General features: G+C 47.0%; 1 protein-coding gene across 1 annotated transcript in view; it reads right to left on the reverse strand.

Moving 5' to 3' along the window:
- The window catches only part of lrmda (leucine rich melanocyte differentiation associated), a 375,202-nt gene that overhangs the window by 115,145 nt on the left and 243,111 nt on the right, over positions 1–16,946 (reverse strand). Inside the window, exons 3-4 of the mRNA XM_020495368.2 lie at positions 12,851–12,977; positions 11,339–11,478 (exon numbers count right to left, since the gene is read on the reverse strand). Of these exons, the coding sequence (XP_020350957.1) occupies positions 11,339–11,478; positions 12,851–12,977 (267 nt within the window). The remainder of the gene's footprint in view (positions 1–11,338; positions 11,479–12,850; positions 12,978–16,946) is intronic.

The raw sequence follows: 16,946 nt of genomic DNA on the forward strand, positions 1-16,946 counted from the left end.
TGGCTTTAGGTTGAGTGAATGGGTTGAAGATTGAGTGGATGGTTGAGTGGATGGGTTGAGGGTTGAGTGGATGGGTTGAGTGAATGTGTTGAGGGTTGAGTGAATGGGTTGAGGGTTGAGTGGATGGGTTCAGGGATGAGTGGATGGGTTGAGGGTTGAGTGGATGGTTGAGTGAATGGGTTGAGGGTTTGAGTTGATGGATTGAGGTTGAGTGAATGTGTTGAGAGTTGAGTAAATGGGTTGAGGTTGAGTGGATGGTTGAGGGTTGAGTGGATGGGTTGAGGGTTGAGTGGATGGGTTGAGGTTGAGTGGATGGGTTGAGGGTTTAGTTGATGGGTTGAGGGTTGAGTGGATGGGTTGATGTTGAGTGAATGGGTTGAAGGTTGAGTGGATGGGTTGAGTTGATGGATTGAGGTTGAGTGAATGTGTTGAGGGTTGAGTGAATGGGTTGAGGTTGAGTGGATGGGTTGAGGGTTTAGTTGATGGGTTGAGGGTTGAGTGGATGGGTTAATGTTGAGTGAATGGGTTGAAGGTTGAGTGGATGGGTTGACTGGATGGGTTGAGGGTTGAGTGGATGGGTTGAAGTTGAGTGAATGGGTTGAGGTTGAGTGAATGGTTGAGGTTGAGTGGATGGGTTTAGGTTGAGTGGTTGGTTTGAGGATTAAGTGAATGAGTTGAGGTTGAGTGAATGGGTTTAGGGTTGAGGTTGAGTGGATGGGTTTAGGCTGAGTAAATCGTTGAGTGGATGGGTTGAGGTTGAATGAATGGGTTGAGTGAATGGCTTTAGGTTGAGTGGATGGTTGAGGGTTGAGTGCATGGGTTGAGTGGATGGGTTGAGGGTTGAGTGGATGGGTTGAGTGAATGTGTTGAGGGTTGAGTGAATGGGTTGAGGGTTGAGTGGATGGGTTGAGGTTTGAGTGGATGGGTTTAGGGATGAGTGGATGGGTTGAGGGTTGAGTTGATGGTTGAGTGAAGGGGTTGAGGGTTGAGTGGATGGGTTGAGGGTTGAGTAGATGGGTTGATGGTTGAGTGGATGGGTTGAGTTGATGGCTTGAGGTTGAGTGAATGTGTTGAGTGAATGGGTTGAGGTTGAGTGGATGGTTGAGGGTTGAGTGGATGGGTTGAGGTTGAGTGGATGGGTTGAGGGTTTAGTTGATGGGTTGAGGGTTGAGTGGATGGGATGATGTTGAGTGAATGGGTTGAAGGTTGAGTGGATGGTTGAGTGAATGGGTTGAGGGTTGAGTGGATGGGTTGAGGGTTGGGTTGAGGATTGAGTGGATGGGTTTGAGGGTTGAGTGGATGGGTTGAGTGGATGTTTGAGGGTTGAGTGGATGGGTTGAGTGGATGGGTTAAGGGTTGAGTGGATGGTTTGAGTAGATGGGTTGAGGGTTGAGTGGATGTGTTGAGTGAATGGGTTGAGGTTGAGTGGATGGGTTTAGGTTGAGTGGATGGTTGAGGGCCGAGTGGATGGTTGAGGGATGAGTGGATGGGTTGAGGGTTGAGTGGATGGTTGAGTGAAGGGGTGGAGGGTTGAGTGGATGGTTTGAGGGTTGAGTAAATAGGTTGATGGTTGAGTGGATGTGTTGAGGGTTGAGTGAATGGGTTGAGGTTGAGTGGATGGTTGAGGGCCGAGTGGATGGGTTGAGGTTGTGGATGGGTTGAGGTTGAGTGAATGGGTTTAGGTTGAGTGGATGGTTGAGGTTGAGTGGATGGTTGAGGTTGAGTGAATGGGTTGAGGTTGAGTGGATGGGTTTAGGTTGAGTGGATGATTGAGGTTGTGTGGATTGTTGTGTGGATTGTTGAGTGGATGGGTTGAGGGTTGAGTGAATGTGTTGAGGGTTGAGTGAATGGGTTGAGGGTTGAGTGGATGGTTGAGGGTTGAGTGGATAGGTTGAGGGTTGAGTGAATGGGTTGAGTGGATGGGTTGAGGGTTGAGTGGATGGTTTGAGTAGATGGGTTGAGAGTTGAGTGGATGTGTTGAGGGTTGAGTGGATGGGTTTAGGTTGAGTGGATGGTTCAGGGTGGAGGGGATTGTTGAGTGGATGGGTTGAGGGTTGAGTGGATGGGTTGAGTGAATGTGTTGAGGGTTGAGTGAATGGGTTGAGGGTTGAGTGGATGGTTGAGGGTTGAGTGGATAGGTTGAGGGTTGAGTGAATGGGTTGAGTGGATGGGTTGAGGGTTGAGTGGATGGGTTGAGATTGAGTGAATGAGTTGAGTGGATGGGTTGAGGGTTGAGTGGATGTGTTGAGTGAATGGGTTGAGGTTGAGTGGATGGGTTTAGGTTTAGTGAATAGGTTGAGTCAATGAGTTGAGGATAGGTTGAGGGTTGACTGGATGGGTTGAGGGTTGAGTGGGTGGGTTGAGGGTTGAGTGGATGGTTGAGGGTTGAGTGGATGGGTTGAGGGTTGAGTGGATGGTTTGAGTGGATGGGTTGAGGGTTGAGTGGATGGGTTGAGGGTTGAGTGGATGGTTTGAGTAGATGGGTTGAGGGTTGAGTGGATGTGTTGAGTGAATGGGTTGAGGTTGAGTGGATGGGTTTAGGTTTAGTGGATGGTTGAGGGCCCGAGTGGATGGTTGAGGGTTGAGTGGATGGGTTGAGGTTGTGGATGGGTTGAGGTTGAGTGAATGGGTTGAGGTTGAGTGAATGTGTTGAGTGTTGAGTGAATGGGTTGAGGGTTGAGTGGACTGGTTGAGGTTGAGTGGATGGGTTGAGGGTTTAGTTGATGGGTTGAGGGTTGAGTGGATGGGTTGAGGTTGAGTGAATGGGTTGAAGATTGAGTGGATGGTTGAGTGGAATGGGTTGAGGGGTTGAGTGGATGGGTTGAGTGGATGGGTTGAGGGTTGAGTGGATGGGTTGAGTGAATGTGTTGAGGGTTGAGTGGATGGGTTAAGGGTTGAGTGGATGGGTTGAGGGATGAGTGGATGGGTTGAGGGTTGAGTGGATGGGTTGGGGGATGAGTGGATGGGTTGAGGTTGAGTGAATGGGTTGAGGGTTGAGTGGATGGGTTGAGGGATGAGTGGATGGGTTGAGGGTTGAGTGGATGGTTGAGTGAATGTGTTGAGGGTTGAGTGGATGGGTTGAGGTTGAGTGAATGGGTTGATGTTGAGTGAATGGGTTGAAGATTGAGTGGATGGTTGAGTGGATGGGTTGAGGGTTGAGTGGATGGGTTGAGTGAATGTGTTGAGGGTTGAGTGAATGGGTTGAGGGTTGAGTGGATGGGTTCAGGGATGAGTGGATGGGTTGAGGGTTGAGTGGATGGTTGAGTGAATGGGTTGAGGGTTGAGTTGATGGATTGAGGTTGAGTGAATGTGTTGAGAGTTGAGTAAATGGGTTGAGGTTGAGTGGATGGTTGAGGGTTGAGTGGATGGGTTGAGGGTTGAGTGGATGGGTTGAGGTTGAGTGGATGGGTTGAGGGTTTAGTTGATGGGTTGAGGGTTGAGTGGATGGGTTGATGTTGAGTGAATGGGTTGAAGGTTGAGTGGATGGGTTGAGTTGATGGATTGAGGTTGAGTGAATGTGTTGAGGGTTGAGTGAATGGGTTGAGGTTGAGTGGATGGGTTGAGGGTTTAGTTGATGGGTTGAGGGTTGAGTGGATGGGTTAATGTTGAGTGAATGGGTTGAAGGTTGAGTGGATGGTTGAGTGAATGGGTTGAGGGTTGAGTGGATGGGTTGAGTAGATGGTTGAGTGGATGGGTTGAGGGTTGAGTGGATGGGTTGAGTAGATGGTTGAGTGGATGGGTTGAGGTTGAGTGAATGTGTTGAGGGTTGAGTGGATGGGTTGAGGATTGAGTGAATGGGTTGAGGGTTGAGTGGATGGCTGAGTGAATGGGTTGAGGGTTGAGTGGATGGGATGAGTTGATGGGTTGAGGTTGAGCGAATGGGTTGAGGGTTTGAATGAATGGGTTGAGGGTTGAGTGGATGGGTTGAGGGTTGAGTGGATGGGTTGAGGGATGAGTGGATGGGTTGAGGGTTGAGTGGATGGGTTGAGGGTTGGGTTGAGGATTGAGTGGATGGGTTTGAGGGTTGAGTGGATGGGTTGAGTGGATGTTTGAGGGTTGAGTGGATGGGTTGAGTGGATGGGTTAAGGGTTGAGTGGATGGTTTGAGTAGATGGGTTGAGGGTTGAGTGGATGTGTTGAGTGAATGGGTTGAGGTTGAGTGGATGGGTTTAGGTTGAGTGGATGGTTGAGGGCCGAGTGGATGGTTGAGGGATGAGTGGATGGGTTGAGGGTTGAGTGGATGGTTGAGTGAAGGGGTGGAGGGTTGAGTGGATGGTTTGAGGGTTGAGTAAATAGGTTGATGGTTGAGTGGATGTGTTGAGGGTTGAGTGAATGGGTTGAGGTTGAGTGGATGGTTGAGGGCCGAGTGGATGGGTTGAGGTTGTGGATGGGTTGAGGTTGAGTGAATGGGTTTAGGTTGAGTGGATGGTTGAGGTTGAGTGGATGGTTGAGGTTGAGTGAATGGGTTGAGGTTGAGTGGATGGGTTTAGGTTGAGTGGATGATTGAGGTTGTGTGGATTGTTGTGTGGATTGTTGAGTGGATGGGTTGAGGGTTGAGTGAATGTGTTGAGGGTTGAGTGAATGGGTTGAGGGTTGAGTGGATGGTTGAGGGTTGAGTGGATAGGTTGAGGGTTGAGTGAATGGGTTGAGTGGATGGGTTGAGGGTTGAGTGGATGGTTTGAGTAGATGGGTTGAGAGTTGAGTGGATGTGTTGAGGGTTGAGTGGATGGGTTTAGGTTGAGTGGATGGTTCAGGGTGGAGGGGATTGTTGAGTGGATGGGTTGAGGGTTGAGTGGATGGGTTGAGTGAATGTGTTGAGGGTTGAGTGAATGGGTTGAGGGTTGAGTGGATGGTTGAGGGTTGAGTGGATAGGTTGAGGGTTGAGTGAATGGGTTGAGTGGATGGGTTGAGGGTTGAGTGGATGGGTTGAGGGTTGAGTGAATGAGTTGAGTGGATGGGTTGAGGGTTGAGTGGATGTGTTGAGTGAATGGGTTGAGGTTGAGTGGATGGGTTTAGGTTTAGTGAATAGGTTGAGTCAATGAGTTGAGGATAGGTTGAGGGTTGACTGGATGGGTTGAGGGTTGAGTGGGTGGGTTGAGGGTTGAGTGGATGGTTGAGGGTTGAGTGGATGGGTTGAGGGTTGAGTGGATGGTTTGAGTGGATGGGTTGAGGGTTGAGTGGATGGGTTGAGGGTTGAGTGGATGGTTTGAGTAGATGGGTTGAGGGTTGAGTGGATGTGTTGAGTGAATGGGTTGAGGTTGAGTGGATGGGTTTAGGTTTAGTGGATGGTTGAGGGCCGAGTGGATGGTTGAGGGTTGAGTGGATGGGTTGAGGTTGTGGATGGGTTGAGGTTGAGTGAATGGGTTGAGGTTGAGTGAATGTGTTGAGTGTTGAGTGAATGGGTTGAGGGTTGAGTGGACTGGTTGAGGTTGAGTGGATGGGTTGAGGGTTTAGTTGATGGGTTGAGGGTTGAGTGGATGGGTTGAGGTTGAGTGAATGGGTTGAAGATTGAGTGGATGGTTGAGTGGAATGGGTTGAGGGGTTGAGTGGATGGGTTGAGTGGATGGGTTGAGGGTTGAGTGGATGGGTTGAGTGAATGTGTTGAGGGTTGAGTGGATGGGTTAAGGGTTGAGTGGATGGGTTGAGGGATGAGTGGATGGGTTGAGGGTTGAGTGGATGGGTTGAGGGATGAGTGGATGGGTTGAGGTTGAGTGAATGGGTTGAGGGTTGAGTGGATGGGTTGAGGGATGAGTGGATGGGTTGAGGGTTGAGTGGATGGTTGAGTGAATGTGTTGAGGGTTGAGTGGATGGGTTGAGGTTGAGTGAATGGGTTGAGGGTTGAGTAAATGGGTTGAAGTTGAGTGGATGGTTGAGTGGATGGATTGAGGTTGAGTGGATGGGTTGATGTTGAGTGAATGGGTTTGAAGATTGAGTGGATGGTTGAGTGGATGGGTTGAGGGTTGAGTGGATGGGTTGAGTGAATGTGTTGAGGGTTGAGTGAATGGGTTGAGGGTTGAGTGGATGGGTTCAGGGATGAGTGGATGGGTTGAGGGTTGAGTGGATGGTTGAGTGAATGGGTTGAGGGTTGAGTTGATGGATTGAGGTTGAGTGAATGTGTTGAGAGTTGAGTAAATGGGTTGAGGTTGAGTGGATGGTTGAGGGTTGAGTGGATGGGTTGAGGGTTGAGTGGATGGGTTGAGGTTGAGTGGATGGGTTGAGGGTTTAGTTGATGGGTTGAGGGTTGAGTGGATGGGTTGATGTTGAGTGAATGGGTTGAAGGTTGAGTGGATGGGTTTGAGTTGATGGATTGAGGTTGAGTGAATGTGTTGAGGGTTGAGTGAATGGGTTGAGGTTGAGTGGATGGGTTGAGGGTTTAGTTGATGGGTTGAGGGTTGAGTGGATGGGTTAATGTTGAGTGAATGGGTTGAAGGTTGAGTGGATGGTTGAGTGAATGGGTTGAGGGTTGAGTGGATGGGTTGAGTAGATGGTTGAGTGGATGGGTTGAGGGTTGAGTGGATGGGTTGAGTAGATGGTTGAGTGGATGGGTTGAGGTTGAGTGAATGTGTTGAGGGTTGAGTGGATGGGTTGAGGATTGAGTGAATGGGTTGAGGGTTGAGTGGATGGCTGAGTGAATGGGTTGAGGGTTGAGTGGATGGGATGAGTTGATGGGTTGAGGTTGAGCGAATGGGTTGAGGTTGAATGAATGGGTTTGAGGGTTGAGTGGATGGGTTGAGGGTTGAGTGGATGGGTTGAGGGATGAGTGGATGGGTTGAGGGTTGAGTGGACTGGTTGAGGTTGAGTGGATGGGTTGAGGGTTTAGTGGATGGTTGAGTGAATGTGTTGAGGGTTGAGTGGATGGGTTGAGGGTTGAATGGATGGGTTGAGGGATGAGTGGATGGGTTGAGGGTGGAGAGGATGGGTTGAGAGATGAGTGGATGGGTTGAGGGTTGAGTGGATGGGTGGAGTTGATGGGTTGAGGTTGAGTGGATGGTTTGAGTGGATGGGTTGAGGGTTGAGTGGATGGGTTGAGTGAATGGGTTTAGGTTGAGTGGATGGTTGAGGGCCGAGTGGATGGGTTGACTTGATGGTTGAGGGTTGAGTGGATGGGTTGAAGTTGAGTGAATGGGTTGAGGTTGAGTGAATGGGTTTAGGTTGAGTGGATGGTTGAGGTTGAGTGGATGGGTTTAGGTTGAGTGGTTGGTTTGAGGATTAAGTGAATGAGTTGAGGTTGAGTGAATGGGTTTAGGGTTGAGGTTGAGTGGATGGGTTTAGGCTGAGTAAATCGTTGAGTGGATGGGTTGAGGTTGAATGAATGGGTTGAGTGAATGGCTTTAGGTTGAGGGTTGAGTGCATGGGTTGAGTGGATGGGTTGAGGGTTGAGTGGATGGGTTGAGTGAATGTGTTGAGGGTTGAGTGAATGGGTTGAGGGTTGAGTGGATGGGTTGAGGTTTGAGTGGATGGGTTTAGGGATGAGTGGATGGGTTGAGGGTTGAGTTGATGGTTGAGTGAAGGGGTTGAGGGTTGAGTGGATGGGTTGAGGGTTGAGTAGATGGGTTGATGGTTGAGTGGATGGGTTGAGTTGATGGCTTGAGGTTGAGTGAATGTGTTGAGTGAATGGGTTGAGGTTGAGTGGATGGTTGAGGGTTGAGTGGATGGGTTGAGGTTGAGTGGATGGGTTGAGGGTTTAGTTGATGGGTTGAGGGTTGAGTGGATGGGATGATGTTGAGTGAATGGGTTGAAGGTTGAGTGGATGGTTGAGTGAATGGGTTGAAGGTTGAGTGGATGGGTTGAGGGTTGGGTTGAGGATTGAGTGGATGGGTTTGAGGGTTGAGTGGATGGGTTGAGTGGATGTTTGAGGGTTGAGTGGATGGGTTGAGTGGATGGGTTAAGGGTTGAGTGGATGGTTTGAGTAGATGGGTTGAGGGTTGAGTGGATGTGTTGAGTGAATGGGTTGAGGTTGAGTGGATGGGTTTAGGTTGAGTGGATGGTTGAGGGCCGAGTGGATGGTTGAGTGAAGGGGTGGAGGGATGAGTGGATGGGTTGAGGGTTGAGTGGATGGTTGAGTGAAGGGGTGGAGGGTTGAGTGGATGGTTTGAGGGTTGAGTAAATAGGTTGATGGTTGAGTGGATGTGTTGAGGGTTGAGTGAATGGGTTGAGGTTGAGTGGATGGTTGAGGGCCGAGTGGATGGGTTGAGGTTGTGGATGGGTTGAGGTTGAGTGAATGGGTTGAGGTTGAGTGGATGGGTTTAGGTTGAGTGGATGGTTGAGGTTGAGTGGATGGTTGAGGTTGAGTGAATGGGTTGAGGTTGAGTGGATGGGTTTAGGTTGAGTGGATGATTGAGGTTGTGTGGATTGTTGTGTGGATTGTTGAGTGGATGGGTTGAGGGTTGAGTGAATGTGTTGAGGGTTGAGTGAATGGGTTGAGGGTTGAGTGGATGGTTGAGGGTTGAGTGGATAGGTTGAGGGTTGAGTGAATGGGTTGAGTGGATGGGTTGAGGGTTGAGTGGATGGTTTGAGTAGATGGGTTGAGAGTTGAGTGGATGTGTTGAGGGTTGAGTGGATGGGTTTAGGTTGAGTGGATGGTTCAGGGTGGAGTGGATTGTTGAGTGGATGGGTTGAGGGTTGAGTGGATGGGTTGAGTGAATGTGTTGAGGGTTGAGTGAATGGGTTGAGGGTTGAGTGGATGGTTGAGGGTTGAGTGGATAGGTTGAGGGTTGAGTGAATGGGTTGAGTGGATGGGTTGAGGGTTGAGTGGATGGGTTGAGGGTTGAGTGAATGAGTTGAGTGGATGGGTTGAGGGTTGAGTGGATGTGTTGAGTGAATGGGTTGAGGTTGAGTGGATGGGTTTAGGTTTAGTGAATAGGTTGAGTCAATGAGTTGAGGATAGGTTGAGGGTTGACTGGATGGGTTGAGGGTTGACTGGATGGGTTGAGGGTTGAGTGGGTGGGTTGAGGGTTGAGTGGATGGTTGAGGGTTGAGTGGATGGGTTGAGGGTTGAGTGGATGGTTTGAGTGGATGGGTTGAGGGTTGAGTGGATGGGTTGAGGGTTGAGTGGATGGTTTGAGTAGATGGGTTGAGGGTTGAGTGGATGTGTTGAGTGAATGGGTTGAGGTTGAGTGGATGGGTTTAGGTTTAGTGGATGGTTGAGGGCCGAGTGGATGGTTGAGGGTTGAGTGGATGGGTTGAGGTTGTGGATGGGTTGAGGTTGAGTGAATGGGTTGAGGTTGAGTGGATGGGTTTAGGTTGAGTGGATGGTTGAGGTTGAGTGAATGGGTTGAAGTTGAGTGGATGGGTTTAGGTTGAGTGAATGGTTGAGGTTGAGTGGATGGGTTTAGGTTGAGTGATTGGGTTGAGGATTAAGTGAATGGGTTGAGGTTGAGTGGATGTGTTGAGGTTGACTGGATGGGTCTAGGTTGAGTGGATGTTTCAGGGTGGAGTGGATTGTTGAGTGGATGGGTTGAGAGTTGAGTGGATGGGTTGAGTGAATGTGTTGAGGATTGAGTGAATGGGTTGAGGGTTGAGTGGATGGTTGAGGGCTGAGTGGATGGGTTGAGGTTGAATGGATGGGTTGAGGGTTGAGTGAATGAGTTGAGTAGATCGTTGAGGGTTGAATGGATGTGTTGAGGTTGAGTGAATTGGTTGAGTGAATAGGTTGAGTCAATGAGTTGAGGATAGGTTGAGGGTTGACTGGATGGGTTCAGAGTTGACTGGATGGGTTGAGGGTTGACTGGATGGGTTGAGGGTTGAGTGGGTGGGTTGAGTGGATGGTTGAGGGTTGAGTGGATGGGTTGAGGGTTGAGTGAGCACCGGGCTGAGTGCATGTGGTGGTTAAAGGGCACCTGAGGCAAAACTGTCCACCTGTAGCAAGTCTTTGATCAGGGCGGAACAAGAGATCTCGAAACGAGATTATGTCATTTGAGTCTGAGTGTAAACATGACAAGTAACAATAGGCTCTGTGTCACGATGGGAGTATGACATCGCTAGAAGGTCATTTTTCCTCCTTCACAACACAGGAAGAGAGAAAGAGAGAGAGAGAGAGAGAGAGAGAGAGAGAGAGAGAGACAGAGAGAGAGAGCCTCGAAGGAGCGCAAGAGAGAGAGAGTATTCCACCCCTCAACCCCATGGCAGTGCTGTGTATCCCATTACGAGACAGGTTGCTTCTGTGCTAGAATAATTCTGTTGTTACTGTATCCTAGCTTCAACACCCAAAGTGTGTGTATTTTTCCATTTCTGTGTTCCATCTTTATGTCATTGGACTTTAAAAAAAATAGTCCAGTGAGTGCCACAACAGTTGACTGCTGCCCTCGGTAATTGAGATGGCCTGTGAGCCTGTCGGGGGCAGGGGCCTGGCTGGGGCTTAGAGGCTGAGACTGGGGCTTCATGGACACGGCCTATTCCCTGCCCTGGGCCAGAGTTGTCATGACCTGCATACAGCCTAACCCCGTCAGACATGGAATCTGCACCAGGCTCAAATTGATGTTTTACAGTGTGACACATTATGAATATTACATAACAAGAGCATAGACAGTGTCAGCACTCAGTCAGTCAGTGCAGAACGGCTTCACTTAGCAGTAAGATAAGTATGGGAGGGGGAGAAAGAGAGAAAGAGAGAGAGAGAGAGAGAGAGAGAGAGAGAGAGAGAGAGAGAGAGAGAGAGAGAGAGAGAGGCATAGAGAGACAGAGAGAGAAAGAGACAGAGACAGAGAGATACAAAAAGAGTGAGGGTGAGACCGAGAGATAGAGACAGAGTGAGAGAGAAAGAGAGAGACAGAGAGGCTTACAGCCAATCGTTGGTGCTAGTAAATGATTAATACAGAACACAGAGTCAGAAATAAGCACTTAGGGCTAAAACAGACAAAAGAGAATGTGTGTTTTTTCCTTTTATCGTGTTTCATGTAAAAGAGGCTGACAAAGGGTGGTCACATTGCATGGCTTGAGGAGAGGCTGTGATGTTTAATGCATGGTCTGCTCTGCTAGTAAACACTCATTTGTGGCGGTGACTAGTCACACATGAAATGCATTTTGCCCAACCAGTATGTGGAGAGGAAGCTTTTACAACCATGAGGTTCCATCCACAATCTGGTTGGAACAAGGAATGTTTGTTCCTCATTCAGTATAAATAAAAATACACTAAATATAAAAACTATACACAAATATAATAACCTACAAAAATTTGAACGTTAATAAAAAATAAAACAAATATTGGAAAAAAAGGATTCATGTAACTTTTATTTAAAATAAGTATGTTTAGAATCCTGAACAGGACAGAGAACAGACTCTTGTTATGACATCATCACCGTGCGACTCTTTGGCAATGACCTGTGTGTGTGAGTGTGTACCTGTATCTCTGGTAGTCGTCCTCATCCTTGTCCAGGCTGACCAGCTGGTTGGGACAGGCCTCGTTTCCCAGCAGGCTGAGGTACTGCAGCGACGGTGTCGCCTTCGCCAAGTGCTCCAGCAGCTCCTCAATGTCAGTCAGGTGTCAGCGGTCAGAGGTCAAGGAGCCAACACGGTTAATTACATTACCATTTACCCCAGACCCCCCTCACTTACACACGCACGCACACACACAGACCTCCCTCCCACACACACCACTATGAAATTCACGATGGCCTTCAGAGGGCATAGGTCATTGGCATCGTGTTGTTGTGTGAGGGAGCAGACAGAAAGGCTCAATTTAAGGCTCAGAGTTTGGCATATATTTTCCACCCTCCTCTTTTTCTTCCTCTCTCTCTCTCTCCCTTTCTTCTTCTCCTTCTCTCCCCCCTCTCTCCTAGGTGGCCGGGTAAATGATGGATGCCCTGTGGTTCAAACGGTCGGTGATTCCAGAGCCGTAGCTGACGGGAAAAAAGTCCCCCCCCCACCCCCAAACATGAAAAAAAAGCAACCAGCCTCCCAAACACAACCAGCCTCCCAGACACATTCATCACTAATACATTCACTTCATTGGAAAATTGAGCCCCAAAGTGTCAAAATAGAAGCGCACTAATGCAGTGGTGGAGTGTGTAAAATGGCACAGCTCCACATCAGGATGTGGTCTAATTGGGCCATTAGCATGTGCAGGCCACTTCACAACCTGACTCAGAGCTTCAGAGCCGCTGACACGCACTTCTAGGAGACCCAGTTTTAATGTTGACACGGGAGGTGTGTTTTTGCATCATTACCCTGTAGATGGATCTACTAGGGAGAGGCTACCAGGGGGGACAAGGACACATAGATAGGCTGGGTTCTTAACACTAAAGGAGGAAGTTGAAACATATTTTCCGTCTGATCATAAGTAGTGGCGCAGTGTTTGGGTTTGAGTGCTTACGGTTAACCTGGTTTACTATTCAATGAGGAAACTACATGTAGTTTTTGAATTATCGTCTCTGCAATTGTTAGGAGGTTTTCAGTATTTCCCACTACTACACTGCATGGGATATTACACTACTGGTTCATTTGTCAATGTTCATAATTGGTTATACAACTAATATATATTTAAAAGTGCTCTTTATCAAAGCATTTGGTAGGTTCAGATGTTTCTCCATTTCCCGTTTCTTCCTCAACATATCAACACAGCCCCTACTGGCTTTTATTCCTGTCTCCACTAGAGGTCCCCGTGGCTTAGAAACTAGTCTGTGGGGTCTAAACTACAGCACAAAGACCCAGATACCTTTATAGTACTGCATTTACACTCACTACAAACACACTATTAGAGACTTCCACAGACTTTGAGAACACAGAGATAAAGAGTCAAATCAGAGATATAGAAGTACAACAAACAGCAAAGACAATTGCTTGTGGCCTGTAGCCTTAGCCCATGCTGAAGAATGAGAGGCAGATAGTGAATGCCGCTCTGCTTGAAAGGATATTTGGTTCTTATTGAGTGTTAGGGTGTGGAGGGTGGGTAACCTGGGCAACTGGAGGTCGTTTCCGAGCAGATTGTTGTCGACGACCAGTTCTTCCAGCCCAGTGAACGCTTTGAGGCCCGCCAGTGACCTGCAATGATAAGGCGAGAGAGAGAGAGAGAGAGAGAGAGAGAGAGAGAGAGAGAGAGAGAGAGAGAGAGCGAGAAAGCGAGAGAGAAAAATAAAAATTATACGGCCTTAAGACTGTGGAGACGGCCATTACGTGCAGAAATAAATATTTCTGCCTCCCTCTTTTCACGCGTCTGGAGAGGCAGGGAGAGTTCGGGTAGGGGCCTGTCAGAGGGTTGAATGGTGTGAATTAGTGGTGCTGAGTTCCCCTGGCATGGCCTGGACCCGGGACTCAGCCGCGACGAGCTTCCTTCTACGCTGGCAGGATGAGGGATGGGGGTCACCAGTCAGTAGCCAGGATTCAAAACAAAAGGCTTCAGAAATGTGGCGGGCAGGATGAATTTGTCAATGTCTTGTGCCTGGAGGCGCCCGCTTTGGCCTGACCCTAACCCTCCATTCCCAAGACAAATCACTCTGTCACACTTCACCTTCACTCCCCGGACACAAATTTAACTTGTCATCCATCATCTTCACAGCCCAACCAGTAGAATACAGAATACGTACTCCGGCAATCACAGACGGAATGGAAAGGGAAACTGTGATGGGGGTTGGTTTAAAGGTTTTAACACCAAAGCGTTTTAGTAAAAACATTTTGGGGGACTATTTGTATCCCTGTGATGCAGTCACATATTTCTCTTATACACACAAGCACACCCACATCACACACGAAGCATAAAGATGATTGAGAGCATTACTCAGGGTAATGTTGGGGCCTTACACAGTTCAAGCCTTGTTGAAGGTGTACAAAGCCATGTGTGTGTTGTATAATCAGTGTGACCACTAGAAATAAACTTTGATGTCAGACATTTGAAAAGGTCGGTGAAAGTCAATAGGCTACATGGCTTCCTCGGCGTTCACAAAAAAAGCTCTGGGTGTGAACTGCTCAGACCAATGCCTTATACTAGACCCACTGTCATTTCCACTATGTGAAATTAAGAAAAAAAATAAGAAATTAAGCAAATTGATTGCACCCAAATTAGACATTTAAATGTATAGGATTCAGATTATATTCAATATATATATATATATATAGCACCCAACATGCGACTTGGACCAAACTTCTTCTTAACAATGAGTAAGATATGAAGAACACATTTTTGGCGGTTAAAAGTCACCCACGGACCCTTCAAGACATGTTAACCTCCCCTGTTATTGTAATGGTGAGAGGTTAGCATGTCTTGGGGGTATGATATTTGTGCGTCTGTAACTTTCTCACTCATCATTATTCAATTTCATTCAGGATTATCTGCAATCATGGTAGAATCATGGTGTTTAGAAACATATTCTACTCTTATTTATAATAAAAGTGACTCCAAAATGACACAATACATTATTTACCATTTATTTCTATTGTGCATAACATAATCTGAAACGCAACCAAAACTAACTACAAATCCATCCAACAAGTTTGTAGAGTCACACACAATGTGACAACAATACACCCCTAACTTTTTGGGGAAAAAATATATATTACTTGTTAAACAAAATCTCTTTCTCTGAACAATTGTATAAGTTTAAAATAACATAAATTCCCAATTTGTTTGTGTTCATCATGCGTTCAGGCTACACTGTCAGCATTATATAATGGAGTCAATCATTGACATGTAAACCTGCCAGGACCTGGCTGAGACTGGATCTAATATGACTATTTTCTGACTCATGACTGTCATTTCTATACTTAATTACAAAAATAAATAAACAAGACACATGCTTCAACCACGGTAATATTATTTTCATCCAATGTGAAAAATAAAAAGGTAAACAATGAAGCGATATGAACACACCCTTCTGGTTCCTACAGTCAGCCTGAGAACACTGCCCAGCACTAGGCCCAGTCTCAACTAATACACTCTCTGATCTGGCTAGTGTCACTGTCATTATACACTGTCTGTGATTTACTCAATGTAAACATAACCGTTTCATCAAGTCAATCTGCAAATGGATAGCAAGAGGGGGGAGAAAGAGAGAACACATTCCAACTGACCGTAAGGGAAAAGAAAAGGGAAACGAGGAACACAAGATGATCAATGTAAAAAGGCAAAGGCATGAAGATGGACAAAGACTGTAGAACCTGAGACAGTACTCCTATTGAAATCCCCCTCACATACTGTACATACAGTGTGTGTGTGTTAATGCATGCATACCTGCGTGTGTTTGTATGACACGATAGGGCCTGTAGTCCTCTGGGCTGCATTATTAACTGCTTGGTTAAAAGAAGCCGCATGGCGCAGAGGGAAGGCTTATTAATTGTTGTTTTCATGTCACCACTGCTGTGTGCACCAGCAGATCTAATCAACTAAATTCACAGCTAGGGGAGAGCAGGGCCCGGCACAGCACAGCTACCAAACCCCATCCTGCTCTCTCTCTCTCTCTCTCTCTCTCTCTCTCTGTATGTGTGTGTATATGTATGTGTGTGTGTGTGTGTGTGTGTAGGGGGGATACAGTAGGGGGATTTGACTTTAATTGTCTCCAGCTTTCCATGGCGCTCTCTGCAGATTTCCCTAACACCGACCTTTGGTTTCATTACCTTTATAAGAGCCTAGTTTTAATACGGAGTTTGCAGAACTAACAGAGTGAAAGCGCTGCAGTAAAAGTGCTTTAGTTAAAAACATGAGGAGCTCTCTTTTGTTTTCAAAAAATATAATGAGCATAATTGAACTGTGTCCCAAAGCTCCTGTGGCTGGGTAAAATGGAAAACACACACATGTGCAAAACATCAACGCACGCACGCACACACGCACACACACGAGAGGAAAGTAAAGAGGAGAAAAAAGGAAAGGAAATTAGATTAATGGAAATTGGAGAGAAAGGAGGCCAAGCAAGGAGACATGAGAGGAGACAGGTGGCTAAACAAGGAGACAGGAGAGGACCCAGAGGTACAGACAGAGCCAGATCGTTAGTCTAATACTAATGCAGACACATTGATTGATAAACCACCACTGACAGCCCGGCAGAGGGAAGAATACCCTCTGTGATTATTGGCTTAAAATGTCAGTCACACCTACCAATGGCGTGGGTCTGTCTCATGTCAGATGTCTTTAAGTAACGAATGAGAGGAGGATGTTAGCCTCAGATCTATCTTCTACATCTGTGAGGCAGCATTATGTCAGAACAAATCCCAGTTGACCTTTTAGTAGTGTTTAGGACTAGAGGTCAACTGAGACAGCAGCTATATCCTAACAGCTGAAGGGCCCCCATCTTGTACTAGCAACTACCATATACCGTATAGCCATTCCACAAGCCTGATAGCATCCAAATATATCCTAACAAAGACCAGTAACAACAACAGACACAGAACAATCCCCACAGTTATGGAGGAATCTCTGTATTCACTTTAGCAGCTGAAACAATCTGCAGGGAACCAGATAGATCTTTTCAGACCTCTGGTCTGTTTGAGTAGGGGAAAAAATAGGAGAACCTTGAAAAGGCAAGAGGCAAAAGCCTAAGGCCTTGTTTTAACATTAAATGACTTGTGTGACTTCAAATATATTCTTGGTGGTGGAGATTCTGGAGAAGTAATGTTTTTATTCCAGTAATAAGGCCTTGGACTGGAGAAGAAATGTTGTTATTCCAGTAATAAGGCCTTGGACTGGAGAAGTAATGTTTTTATTCCAGTAATAAGGCTTTGGATTGGATAAGTAATGTTGTTATTCCAGTAATAAGGCCTTTGCCTGGAGAGGTAATGTTATTATTCCAGTAATACGGCATTGGACTGGAGAAGTAATGTTATTATTCCAGTAATAAGGCCTTGGATTGGAGAAGTAATGTTGTTATTCCAGTAATAAGGCCTTGGGCTGGAGAAGTAATGTTGTTATTCCAGTAATAAGGCCTTGGATTGGAGAAGTAATGTTATTATTCCAGTAATACGGCCTTGGATTGGAGAAGTAATGTTATTATTCCAGTAATACGGCCTTGGATTGGAGAAGTAATG

This window comes from Oncorhynchus kisutch, linkage group LG11, assembly GCF_002021735.2.
Source record: "Oncorhynchus kisutch isolate 150728-3 linkage group LG11, Okis_V2, whole genome shotgun sequence".
NCBI classification, from domain to species: Eukaryota; Metazoa; Chordata; class Actinopteri; order Salmoniformes; family Salmonidae; genus Oncorhynchus; species Oncorhynchus kisutch.